Raw genomic sequence first — 14,487 nt, 5'->3', positions numbered from 1 at the left:
AAAAAATTGGGATTCTTCTTTTGCTCAAGGCATTGCTTAACCTGTACAAGTCACATCTCTGTCCATCTATCAAGTACCACTCATGCATTTGGAGTGGTATCTCTAAGAGTTCCCTAAAATATTCAGCACAATACAGAAGAGAGCAATCAGACTGATTAATGACTCATCTCTGACCAATTCACTACAACTTTTCTAAATTACATTTAGTATCTGGTTCATGCACCTTCTATAAATATTTCCATTGGAAATGTTCACAAGAACCAGAATCAATGATTCCCTTCTCTCTTAAAATCCAATGAAATGCATGTAGCTGCCGCCCAGCATCCCTTCACAGTCCAACTCTTAACACACACACACACACACACACACACACACACACACACACACACAGCAATTTCTCCTCTTTCATTCCTGCTGCTGCTGCACTTTGGAACAGTCTCCCCTCCTATGTGTTTCTCAAGAAATACAATAAACAGGCTTCAAATCTGATATAAATAAGCAAGTTCCTCATTACTCAAACATCTTCCCATAAGCAGTACTCCCGTATACTGCTTATGAGAATGAAAGAGGAGAAAATTGTTCTGTGTGTGTGTGTGTTAGGAGTATTTAACATAATATAGGTGACCAACCAACCGCTCATGTATGCATCAAACATAAAAAAAACTGAATAATGTTAGTTAATTATTAGCTTTAGATGTCTGTTTTTCCACTAAACATCAACACCAAAACATCCATGCCAGATTAGAAATAGCAATGTTGGTTCACTGTTTGCCTTGTTTAATGAATTTGAAGAGAACTATGCATTTATGAGAATAATTAAACAAGCATTGTCTTGATTTGCAATTGTGACATATGCACTTTTTTTTTGTCTTAGTGAAGGTGCGTGAAAGTGATGATGTCTCCTAATGCACACATTGGCAATTTGTTTTGGGATTTTACTCAAAAAAAGAAAGAAAAATTGCTATTAATAGTTATGAAAAACTTCAAACTATGAAGAAAGATTAGAACAAACATCAAGCCATCACTGCTTTTGATCTTCTCTCAAATTTCGCAGAAAATTTTCTCATTCCCAAATCATTCACAAAATCACAGAAAATCATTACATTTAACTGTCAGACTGGGCTAATTGCTGCACTCTCTGCACTTTTTTTTTGCATGTTCAGTGAGTTTCTCCCAGTTCTTTCCTCTTCTCTGACAACTTGCCATCCCTTTTATGCCACTTAAATATAATAAGCTTTTCCCTGGCATCATCATCACCATAAAGCACTCCTAACATGTCTAGAGTTTCAGTTGCACTTTTGCCTAACTTTGGCCAAAACTCAATATTAATATGATGGTCTAAATTCCATTCATTTTTCTGCCAAAAGCAACAAATATGTACATGCAAACTATCACAGCTTGTTACCTACTGGCTTGATTGAAAGCAATAGCAGTTTAATTTCAAGATAATAGCACAGACATTTCAAAACATGCAGTCACATGGTTTTCTGTTCAACTTGCCATGTGCAAGTTGAGCAGAAAACTGGGAGGAACTCTTGTTGAAGCTTAATTGGATGAAATAGCACAGAGAAAGTATTCACTTTCTCTGTGCTATTTCATAATGAATAAATGAATACTATTTCATTCTTCCAATATTTTGTCTCAGTTACAGAAACATCTTCAGTGAGTATAGGGAGCACACAAAGGCAACACAAAACTATGTGACATTTGCACATGAAAGAATATAGTCCTCCAGGTTGGGTGCCCTCTGTAGGCACCTGCTTGCAGCCTAGGATGTAAACTGGGATGTTGAAGTATTAGCATTCCCCATATTTTGAGAAGTTTCATGCAACCATATTTATTCAAGGTCAGGTTGATTTTTGAAAGTAGCTCTGGATTCTAAAAACAGTCTCTCTTCTAAATTTGCTGCAATGGAGCATGATCTGCGAGGTCCAATTGACCATAATCATAACTGCAGATGTATTTCTTATGTTCTTCCATGTGGATGGTAGCTGATCTTCCAGTCTGTCCACAGCAGGTCAACTTGCAGAAACAAGGAACTCTATATACACAGGAACTGAGAGAGTTTGTCCTTAATGGAGCAGATAAGGGTAGCTAGCTTCAAATAGGGGCTTGAAAGTGTGCAGAGGTTGTATTTCTTTAGGATTCCTTTTTTTTTTTTTTTTTTTTGATGTGCCACAGATGTAGGGGATGGTGATGGTGTTAATAAAATCCTTCTGAAGAGAAGGCCATAGGTTGGGGGTAGGATTTATTTATTTTATTTTTTGATTCTGTGGGAACTGTAGCCATTAGATCATGATGATGGAGGCTTAATGGATTTTTTATGGATAATAAATTCTATTTTAATTCTTTTTGAGTGTTGTAAAAAATCCATTAAGCCTCCAACATGATGTCCTCACAGCACTTAAGCCTCTACACATGTAGCCATTAGAAAGGAAGGTATGATGTATACGATTGAGTTCTGCTGCAAGACAGGCGTCAGTGGAACAAAGGTTACAGGCTCTATTGGTCAGTGTTTTAATGATACCATATTGTTAAAAGGGAAAGTTTGTGAATGTATCTGTCTGTGTGAGTGGATTTCATGTATCCTGAAAAGGACAAGTTACCATTAGATAGGTGTGCTACCAAGGTGTCTAAAGGAAGGCTAGACTAATGTTTCCTTTCCCATTGTAAATTGGATTCCATGGTTAATGCTATTGAGGTAACAGAGGAAAGAACAATGTGTCTGGGCCATGAGGCCAAATAGAGAACACATCATGAACACATCTTAGACAGATAGAAGGTTTAAGAGGGTTGAGTCAAGAGCTTCTTTTTCAAAATCTTCTATGAAAAAATTATTGGGAGAGTGTTGAGAACCAACAGAGGTGTTCTCTATCTGTATACATCTTGAGTGTCCTCAAGAAACTATGTGATGTTAACAGTACAGTCATCACCAGAGTAGATGATGGCAGTGCCACTGCTATCCATAATGCCAAATACCAGTGAATACAAAATGGATAACAGACAAATAGAAAAATGGATATAATTCTCAGATCAAAAAATTAAAAGTCTACTCAAAGGTTTCTTCCTAGCCTCCTGAAATCTAAAACTTCAGTTCTTATTTGGATATATGACTTACGGTATATGTTGGCGTATAGGATGACTGCTGTATAAGACGAGGCCTAAATTTTAGGCTATTTTTAGGTTTCAAGCTTATGTTAGTTGTATAAGATAACCCCCCAATTTCTTCTTTCTTGCGTTAATGCAACATTAGGTATTGTTGTTATATCCATTATTTTTATATCTATGCATATCCGTTATTTTTTTGCATAGCATAGATTTAATATTTACACGAATTACCCTAATTAATAGGGGTGCTTAAGGGTCAAAGCTGTATAACTGAGAGGAGACCTCCACATAGCCTTTAAAGGAATGCGGAGAACCGACCAGGGCTTCTGACCTAATGTCCAATCCTCACCTTCTCATGGTGCATCCTGTTGGGTATCTACCTGGATACTGAACAAACAAGGATGCGCTGGCAATCTGGGATTTAGCCGACCAAATTGTATTCTTATTGGCTTAAACCAAAATACAAAATGATGGTACAACATGACAAAATTTCATGTCGGCTGGGGAGTCGCCCGATTAAACAAAGCCCCCGTTGTTTTCGACTAAAACAGACAGCATCTTGCCTGTTTTAGTCTTCACAGTTTCAGTAACAGCAATCATATCATCATTCAATGATACTTCTTTAATTCTGTGAATGCCATCTCTTTTCCAGTGCTTATCCTCAGGGTCTGTTGATAGCTTGTTTCAGTAGCTGCATTTTCCTTTTTTATCCTTGTCATCTGACAAAAAACAGTGGAAAGGATTTATTGAACTAGACAACACAATATTCACTGTAGCATTTTCCCACTTGCTATCTTGTTTGTAAAACATGAGGAAATGTATTACAATTTGGTTTGTCCCAGATTGCCAATTCATCCTTATTCATTATTCAGGTGATTACCTAATAATGGTGTTGTGCCATGAAAAAGTGAGGACTGGACATTGGATTAGATGTTCTGGTTAGTTCGCCACATTCCAATTGTTTCTCCTACCAGATGTGACCCTTAAAAGGAAAATATCTAAGGACATCCCTATGGAATTATGGTTCTGCTAAATAACTAAACTAAATAAGATATTATATTCTGGAAATAATGATCAGGGAAAGGAAGGAATAGCTGTATTGTAGTTAACACTAAACACAAAGATAAACTTCTTGAATGGAAAACAATTTCAGGCAGTGATGTAAAACAAATTTCAAAATAGGAAATTGGAACTTATTTGTGTTATTTGTCAGCTGACAAAGAAAAGGGGGAAAGAGGTCTTGGTGATCTAAAGAGCAGAGCAGAAAAGGAATACCAGACATATAGAAATGTTTAGGGAAATTGCCAAAACTAATAGTAACAGGAAGTACCTAACAGAATTCTGTTCAGGACATGAACTGATTATTACAAGCAGAGTCCAAGATGTGCAAAAATTCACATATAAAGAACAGAGTCAATAAGAATTTTCTTATTTCTTGTATGTCACTGTTGACAATGATATCTTCATACATTCAAGACACATGGATATACAGAAGATTTGAAATACAAAGTGATGACCATTTTAATTTTAAGCAGGATATAAACATCACAATGAAAAGAAAAATATATATGCAAGTATTAAAAAGAATCACAGTCAAGCAGCTTTCAGAAACAAACTGTAGACTCAAATATACAAATATATTTGGAGAAAAAAAATGACAGTTTGAAAACAATAACCAAACACTGGTACACTCAAATATACAAATATTTTTGGAGAAAAAAAAATGATAGTTTGAAAACAAGAAACAAACCTTGGTTCTTGTTTTGAGTAACTGATTCAGCCAGGAAGGCATGTGATGAAGTTGTCTACAAAGATAGACAAATCAGAACATGGTGAGCCCAAGAAGTTAGAGATAGGCCTGGAAAAGAAACTATCAGAAGTTCTTGTCAAATAAGTCAGCAGGTGATCTGAGAGAATGCAGAGAAAAATGTAAATACACCCTCTGTCCAAAAAGAAACTGAACTTTTCGAAAATAGAAGAAATAGTGGCACCACCTGTTGTATCTTTTTGTTGTCGAAAGTGGCAATCTTCATTAGCGTTGTGTCAACTGTTTATGACATTCGTTTCATTTCATTAGAAGCCGAGTTATAGTGCCAAGAGTGAAAGTGTGTTTTCATGAACGGTCGGAAAATGAGCTTCAAACAGAGAGCTGCGAGTGACTTTTGTATTAAACTTGGTAAAAGTTTTACCGAAACACTCGAGTTTCGTTAAAAGTAAGTTTTACGTGAGACACTTGAGGACGACAAAAAGCTAGGCTGTCCAAACACTGGACTGAGCGAAGTTAACATCCAAAAAGTGCATGATTTCATCAAAGAAAACTCGAAATCGTCCGTGAGATTGAAATGAAGATAAATCAGGGATTCCAAAATCAACTGTGCACAACATTTTGACTGAGAGTTTGGGCCTTCGTAAATTGAATTAGTGATTTGTCCCCCACAAGTTGACCAACAACCAAAAAGTATCGAATTGAACACTCAAAGACCTCATTAAAACCACTCGCAAGGACTCAAACTTCCTTGAAACAATCGCTACTGGCGACGAAACATGGTATTTTGAGTATGAGTCCGAAACAAAGCACTAGAGTGCTGAGTGGAGACCACCAGAAGAGGGGCATCTGGAAAAAAAGTCGCTTGGAGAAGTCAAAAGTAAAGACAATGCTCATCTGTTTCTACGATTCCAAGGGCATTATCCACAAAGAATTTGTTCCGCCTGGCCAAACGGTCAATGGTGAGTTTTATCTCGAAGTTTTGAAGCAATTGATAGCAAGAATTCATTGAATATGGCATGAATATTGTGATGCAGGCAGCTGGTCACTTTTGCACGATAATGCACCATCTCATCATTCAAACATTTTGAGACCGTTTTTGAGCAAAATCCACGTTTGTGTGTTGGATCACTCACCGTATTCACTTGATTTAGCATCCTGTGACTTCTTTCTCTTCCCCCGACTTCATTTGCCAATGAAAGGAAAGCGATACGACACCACTGAAAACATTCAAGTGGCAGTAACCACGACCCTCAACAGTATCCCAAAAACCGATATAAAAAACTCATTTAACGAATTAACTGACCATGCCAGACGCTGTATCGAAGCTGAGGGAGAGTATATTGATTGAAATAAATGATTTGAATAATTATAATTGGCCTGCGTTTCATTTTCTATCAAAAGTTCGGTTTCTTTTTGGACAGAGGGTGTATGTATATATAGGTTACAAAGGGTAACCTATGTGGTTTACACTTATAATTAAATTTAATAAAATGAACATGGAGAAATAATTATTTCTTCATGTTCATTCCAAAAAAAGAATGAAAAATGTAAGACAGCCAGCTAGATTATGTGTAAAACTAACTAAACAAAAGTCACGGGAAGATTTGTAAATATAGAAGAAAATATTAGGAAGGTGACAAAATGTTCTCAAAGCTACTGAACAAGTTTAGAAATGGAGGAAAAAGGAATCAGAAATGACAAAGGTGATGACATGAAAACAGAAGATCAAGATATTTGAGATTGTCTATAATAATTATATGGAGGCTAAAAGTGACTTGTAAAAGTAGAATATCTGGACTCTAAAGCAGTTCCCAGCTTACTTAACCTATAACCTGCTGATGGTGCACATACCAGCACCTTTTATTAACAGTGACACAAGGATGAGTATATTTAGAATGCAGTATTCAGTAATTTTTTTTACATTTAACTAGTATGCAAATAAGCTTAATTATTTAATGAAATTTACATTTTCACTGTCTATTGTTAAGATATTTTGCTACATAATTTTTTTTTTTATATCTGCAATTCTTTCTGCTAGCAAAGAATGAATACTGGCACCTACCGTTTATACCTCAGTCAACGTTACCTCTGGTAACGAAGTCTGCAATTTCAAGCCCCATTTTACATAAAAATATTAAAATTTTAAGGTCAATGCCCTGCATCGGACTGGCAAACAGCACCAACTCACCATGTACTCCTAAGCTGTGGGTGTGTCTGTTTTTAACAGTTTTGCACATCATCCGTGTTAATTTAGTAGTTGCTTACACTTCGTAGGGTGTGTTTCAGTGTGGTGCATTGCAATAAATGATGTATGTTCTCTGATAGCATTATTGTAGATTTTGTAAATATTAATTGATATTTTGTTTTTCTACCCATTTAGTTAAAATGGCAGAATGAAGGAAAAGAAAAGAAATTTCTTTAGAAACTAAATTAAATATCATACAACGAGTTGAAAAGGGTGAAAGAAAATCTGATGTGGCACATTCTTTAGGATTAGCGCAGTCAACTTTAACAACCATATTTAGTCAATCAGAAAAACTAAAACAGTCTGCTCAGAATTGTAGAGATGTTACAGCAGCAAAATTAACTCGCTTAAGGAGTCCAATTTTAGAAAAAATGGAGAAAACGTTGTTTGTGGATAGATGACATGTCACAACATCATATGCCTTTAACTCAAATGGCGATTCAAGAAAAAGCATTATTTTTGTTTAATTGCCTGAAATCTAAACAAACTATAGAAATTGTGGAAAATTTTGCGGCTTCTCGTGGTTGGTTTGAGAAATTTAAAAAATAGGCCAGAATTCATAGTGTAAAATTATCAGGAGAAGCTGCAAGTACAGATGTTGAAGCTGCGAATAAGTTTCCAGAAAAACTAAAGGAAATAATCGAATATGAAAAATTTTCATCAAATTTGGTGTTCAATGTTGACGAAAGCAGATTGTTCTGAAAACAGCTACCCACAAAAAGCTTCATTTCTATTAAAGAAAAATCAGCAGCTGGGTTCAAAGCAGCCAAAAACCATTTAACGCTACTCTGTGGATCAAATGCCTGTGGCGATTTTAAATTAAAATTGTTATCAGTTTGCCATTCACAAAATCCAAGGGCATTAAAAGGTAACATAAAAACGAATTTACCTGTAATATGGAAAGCTAATAGAAAAGCATGGATTACCAAGGAGTTATTTACTGATCGGTTTGTTAACCATTTTTGTCCAGAAGTGAAACGGTATTGCCAAAGAAATAATTTTGAAGAAAAAGCTCTTTTGTTGTTGGACAATGCTCCAGGACATCCTACTGATCTTAATACGTTAGACACATGCATTCCTGTCAAAGTTGCTTTCTTCCAGCAAACACAACTTCCCTGATTCAACGAATGGATCAGGGAGTAATAGCAACATTTAAAATTTATTATCTGCGTGGTACATTAAGTAATTTAATTGAACTAGAAGATAAAGAGCAAATGCCAATTAAAACTTTTTGGAAAAACTACACCATTAAAGATGCAACTGAAAACATTAATAGCTCTTGGAAAGAAGTCACTCAGAAATGCTTAAATGGAGTTTGGTGCAAATTACGGTCAGAAGTTGTACTAGCAGAAGAAAATAACATTCAAGAGATTAGAAATGAAGTTATCCATATGGCTCAATCAATAGATTTTGAAAATGTCAATGAAGAGGATGTAAGAAATTTATTAAATGCAGAAGATGATGGTTTTCAGTGGAAGATTTAGAAAAATTTGGTAGCAACGAAGCCAAAGAAAATGAAGATGCAATTAAAGAAGTTGCAACCGAAAAAGCATTAGCAACCAAAGATTTAAAAAGGTGCTTGAATGACACTGAAAACGTCTTAAATTTTTTCAGTGAAGATGATCCTGATTTAGAAAGAAGTGTTATCGTTAAGAAATCAGTGTTAAATGCAATTAATCTGTATAGGCAATTGTTAAATGAAAGAGAAAAAAGCATAAACAATCAACTCTGGATTTGTATTTTAAAATGTTGTGATTTTATCTTTGTTCGGTATGTAATATTGACTTTTTATTTAATAAAGCTTTCCTTTTTTCAAAAAAAAGTATTTTTTCTTTACATTCGAACATATCCCTATTATGGCTATAGTATTTTTACCTCTGAGAATGAAGTTTTGTTTAACAAAGTAAATCTTTACTTTGTTAAGTATAATGCAGAATTCTCGTCACTCAAAATAGTTGTGCATGCACTTATAGTTATAAATAGCTGCCTGTTGATAACAGTAGGTGGATCACAGCATAGTAAGTAGATCACAGCTTGTAAGCAATCAGGTATATTAATAGTAGGATTTATATTCAAGTGCAGACCTAGCATGATCTCCATAGATTCCCAAGTGTTTCTTTCTGTCTTGCAGTAGAAGTGTAACATACCAATTACATTTCAAAGAATTTGGTGTCTTCTGCTAGGTTATCATGGGGATTAAATAGCTGAGGGTAGTATGATGCCATGGCACTTTCAACATACATATCTCTGACATGCTCTTTGATGCACTGTTTGATATTTTCCCATTTCTTTGCAGTAAGGAACAGTGCAGTCACAATGCCATAAGGCAATAAACTTCAGGGTATTTCACTTTCTTTTAACTCTTTCTTTTAAGGTTACACGGTGATCAGCATTCATATTTCTGAATTTAGGGACACAAAACACATGTGTTGAAAAGATTATTTTACTGATTAATAATAAAATAATAACTTTACGTTTCGACCCCTGTATTGAGGTCATCTTCAGAAGGATACATGTGTATAAGAAACAAGCTACATGCTGTTGCACTCTATACAGGTAAGGTATATCTACGTTGTTAACTAATCTTTTTTCTTAGCCTGCCCTCTAGTGATTAAAAAAAAATAAAAAATAAAAAACAAATTAAAAAATAAAAACAAACAAATAAAATAAAATAAACTACAATAAACTCTGCTAAAGTCCTCATGTGCTAGGATTTTTCTGCAATTATACAGTTTATATTGTTATATTATGATTATCTTCTGCATTTGTACAGTACAGGTTGCTATTGAATGTTCAGAAAAAAAAAAAAAAAAAAAAAACACTACATCAAGTTTTCTTGTATTGAGAATTTTTTTCCTCATGGTTGCTATGAAGGTTGTAGATGGGTCCTCAACATTCCTGGAATGGTTAGACCATCATTTTTATTCAGATTCGGATCATGTTTGAGCATTTCGCATACTTCCTTGAATTTCCGCTCAAACCAGGTTTTGGTGCAGTGTAGGGACTTGGTACCTTTCCAATCAATTCTGTGGTATGTTTGAAGTGTGTGGTCAGAAAGGCCGGTTTTCCAAAATGAAGGTATTTTATGTGACGTTTGTGTTCATCCTTTCTGATTGGGATGGTTCGCCCTGTTTCCCCAATGTATGGTATGTTACATGTGCAGTCTATTTTGTAAACCCCTGGGTGGACTAGGTGTGGCAGGGGGGTTCTTGGAACAACTGAGTAGGTGTCTTAATTTTGTCGGGGGTTTAAAGGTGGTTTTGATGTTGTATGTGTAGTGTTCTATTTTTTCTGAAATGCCTCTAACATATGGTATTGCAATAGCATTCTTGAAATCTTTTTTGTTGTTAGTGGTATCTTTGTGGAGGATTTTGTGAATGGTTTTTATACTGTATCCATTTTTTATAAATTTTAATGGTCTCATATTCATGGTTAAGAGCTTGTTCATGGCAATTTGGGATTTAGCCGACCAAATTGTATTCTTATTGGTTAAACCAAAATATAGAATGATGGTACAACATGACAAAATTTCATGCCGGCTGGGGCATCGCCCAGTTAAACAAGGCCCCCGTTGTTTTTGCCAGGGAACCAGGGTAAACACCGAAAAGTCAGCTACTGGAACAAATCTGAAAATAAGCCCCAACTTAACATCACCAGAATTAAAGATCGGAACTATCGACGTAAGAAGCCTGAATGGCAAAGAAATGGAGCTAGCTGAGGAATTAGATAAGTACCAGATCGACATAATAGGGGTGACTGAAACAAAAAAGACCAAAACTGGTGAGATCGTTCTGAGCAATAAATACAAAATGTTATATTCAGGCAATGACAATCAAGGAAAAGAAGGAGTAGCCATAGTATTCAACACAAAATACGAGGTTAATCTTCTTGAATGGCAGTCAGTCTCAAGTAGAGTAATGTGGGCAAATATGAGAATGGGGAACTGGACATTGAGACTTATTTGTGCCTATGGTCACACAGAAGGTTCTACTAAGGTAGAAGTGGAGGAATTTTTTGAGGCTTTAGAAAAAGTAACTGACAAAAAAAAAATCAAAAGCTGGACCTTGTTGGGGATCTAAATAGCAGAGTAGGAAATGATTGTGAGACATACAAAAATATTTTGGGAAAATTTGGAGAAAAGAGCAAAGCTAATAATAATGGCAAATATCTGTTGGATTTCTGCTCAGGACATGGACTGGTTATTACTAACACCATGTTCCAACATAAAAATGTGCACAAATTCACATGGAGAGAAGAGGCTAGGAATAAGAAAAGTCTCATTGACTATGTTATTGTTGATAGTGATGTTTTCTCACTGGTGCAGGACACCAGAGTGTACAGAGGATTTGAAATTGAAAGTTATCACCATTTAGTCTTGAGCAGGATAAAATTGAATTTCATATTGAAAAGAATAACATGTAAGAAAGTTTTAAAGCGAATAAAAGTTGAGCAGCTCTCAGATGTGAACTATAGACTAAAATACACAAAGATTATTGAAGAAAAAATGAAAGAGTTTCAGAACAGGAATCAAACCTTGGCGATTCAGTGGCAAACTCTGAAGAAAACATTGATTGATTCTGCCAGAGAGGCATGTGGTGAGGTTGTCTGTAAGGATAAAAAAATCAGAACTCCCTGGTGGACACAGGAAGTTAAAGAGGCAGCGAAGGAAAAGAAGAAAGCATACCAAAAGTTCCTGTCAAATAAGTCAGCTTGTGCTCTTAGAGAATATAGAGACAAATGCAAGAATGCTAAACACTGTGTAAAACTAGCTAAACAAAAGTCATGGGAGGACTTTGGCAAGAATGTAGAAAATAAATATCAAGAAGGTGGCAAGATATTCTGGAGGTTGTTGAAGAAACTCAGAAATGGAGGAAAGAGTGCTGTAAAAGGAATTAGAGATAATAAAGGTTACATGAAAAGAGGAGAAAAAGATATCATTGAAGTATGGAGTAATTACTTTGAAAAACTGCTAAATGAAACAAGCAGTGATGACAGCACAGTGGTAAAAAACACTGACCAGGCATGCAATCAGGAATACATATCCATACTTGAAGTAGAAAAAGCCATCAAAGGCTTGAAATGTGGAAAGGCAGCAGGAGTAGATGATATTCGACCGGAAATGCTGAAGTATGGTGGTATAAGAGTCTTACAGTGGCTGCACTGCATAGTTCAGAAAGCCTGGACAGAGGGACGAATTCCTGATGATTGGAGTAGAGCTCTCATAGTACCCATATATAAAAAGGGAAATAAATCTGCATGTGAGAATTACAGAGGTATTTCCCTACTGAGTGTTCCTGGCAAGATCTATGCAAGTATACTTGAGAAACGGTTGAGAAGAATTGTGGAAGAAAAGCTTGGTGAAGAACAAGCTGGATTCAGGCCAAATAGAGGCTGTCAGGATCAGATCTTCACTTTATGACAAATAGTCAAGAAAGCATGGGAATACAACAAAGATCTGTATTTAAGTTTTGTCGATCTGGAAAAGGCATATGACAAGGTGCCAAGAGAGAAGCTATTCAATACGCTGCAGTTATATGGTGTCAATGGGACATTATATCAAGCAATACTTAGTCTTTATTTGAGTTGTAAGTCAGCAGTTAGAATTGAAGGAAGTACAGGAAGATGGTTTAATGTTAAATCTGGTGTGAGACAAGGATGTACATTATCCCTTCTGTTATTCATTATCTATATGGATCACATTATGAAGGAAAGTGGTATTAAACATGATATCAAAATTGGAGATGTTAATGTCAGCTCTTTGCTTTATGCGGATGATGTTATACTTCTAAATAAATCTGCAAGTCTGCAAGACTCTTTGACTAAATTGAATAGCTGTTTTAATAGATATGGTATGAAGGTTAGCAATAAAAAGATAAAGACAATGAAAATAGGCAGAATCATTGAAAATGTCAACTGTGTTGTGAATGGAGAACCTGTGGAACAAGTAAAACATTTCAGCTATTTAGGTCAAAGTTATGTCAAAGCCGACTAATAGATCTTGGTCGTTGAGTGTAATGTTTTTAATTTTGTTTATGTATTTTTTATGTAGGAAGGGGACTGACCAACCAATTCCTTGAGTGTAGCTACTAATTTTTTGGCTAAGTAGTAATTCGGACTGTCAATTCCTTCCACAATTCAATGTAATGGAGTGTCCGTTTTGTGTACTTTTGGCAGGCCATAAATTCTGGGCACGTGGTCATACTTCGGTATTCATTTTTTAATTGTTTCTTCCGGCCACATGTTAACTGATTTAAGTAGTTCGGTAGTTTTCTTTTTATTGTTATGCATGGGGTGGGTTATTTTCATGAGTTATTTTCTTCTCGAAAGATTATAATAAAGTTTTGAAGTTCACGCTCATAGTCCAAACAAAATGGTTGTTTGGACTATGAGTGTGTAAATCCTAACAAAAATGGTTGCCTTAAACTTTCACAATTTTAAGAAGTCATTCTAAGTACCACTCCTCATTCTTGTGTTTCTTAATATTGTGATTATTTAAATTTATTTTTCTGAATTATAGAATTCAGGGTATTTCAGAAAACAACGTTTAGGCTTAACAGATTGAAGTGAAGATGGTATTTTGATGAAGTAAACAATGTTCTGTTTTCTTACTCCTCTAAGAATTCTGACAAAAATGGAACCAAGGAAGAGAAACAGAACCTTGAACTTCCTTACAGGAATGTACTGAGTTTGTTGGTTGGAAAGAAGCCCTGAAATGGTCTATTCATCTTCACTGTTTTGTAGGAAGGTTTTATTTCAGAAATTCTAGTTGATCTTCCTGTCATAGATGAGTATGACAGAAAGATCCAAGAACTTTTCATAAATGGACATACTCTCTACTGAATCATGGTCCTACAGAATTATGAAATCATACCAATAATGTCTCTAGAATATAAAAGATTTACAAAGGATAACTAACATTATGCACGTTAGTTCTGAACAGTATTTTCAAACATTAAGACACTCACTTTATGACGGTCTGCAACTGCAGTAGGCACCATGGCATGAATTCCTCTTTCATTTAAAAGTTTTGCTAAGCCTAGTGTAGTACTAAAAGTGCTTGTAGCTCTCTCTCTTTGCTGTTGCTGTGGACTATTTAGAGAGGAAGGGGGCTCGGACATTATTCGTGTAGCCAGCTGAAGTGTAGGATAGCTGGAAAAAAACATTATATATAACGAAATGTAAGCAAATGACATAATGATAAAATTATTATACAGTAATGGAATAACACTTACATTAGGAATATATTTATTATTTGTCAAATTTCCAGCTAGGTTTCCTAGTTATTGTCAATACACAGCTGAAAAGACATAAGCAAAATAAGAACACCCCTTAAAATTGCAAGATATGACAATATATGCTATCAACT

At 35.3% G+C, this 14,487-nt stretch overlaps 1 protein-coding gene across 2 annotated transcripts in view; it reads right to left on the bottom strand.

Annotated features, from left to right (window-relative positions):
- LOC150109456 (trafficking kinesin-binding protein 1-like) overlaps positions 1–14,487 on the bottom strand; it is a 574,911-nt gene that overhangs the window by 14,189 nt on the left and 546,235 nt on the right. For both annotated transcript variants that reach the window (XM_090413241.1, XM_090413248.1), the window contains one exon: positions 14,087–14,270. In XM_090413241.1, the coding sequence (XP_090269367.1) occupies positions 14,087–14,270 (184 nt within the window). The remainder of the gene's footprint in view (positions 1–14,086; positions 14,271–14,487) is intronic.

Source organism: Typopeltis vanoorti, chromosome 2 (genome assembly GCF_054136105.1).
Source record: "Typopeltis vanoorti isolate ZY-2024b chromosome 2, IOZ_Tvanoo_1.0, whole genome shotgun sequence".
In the NCBI taxonomy this organism is placed as follows: Eukaryota; Metazoa; Arthropoda; class Arachnida; order Uropygi; family Thelyphonidae; genus Typopeltis; species Typopeltis vanoorti.
The sequence above is the reverse complement of the archived record's forward strand: the minus strand, read 5'-3'. Positions and strand labels throughout refer to the sequence as shown.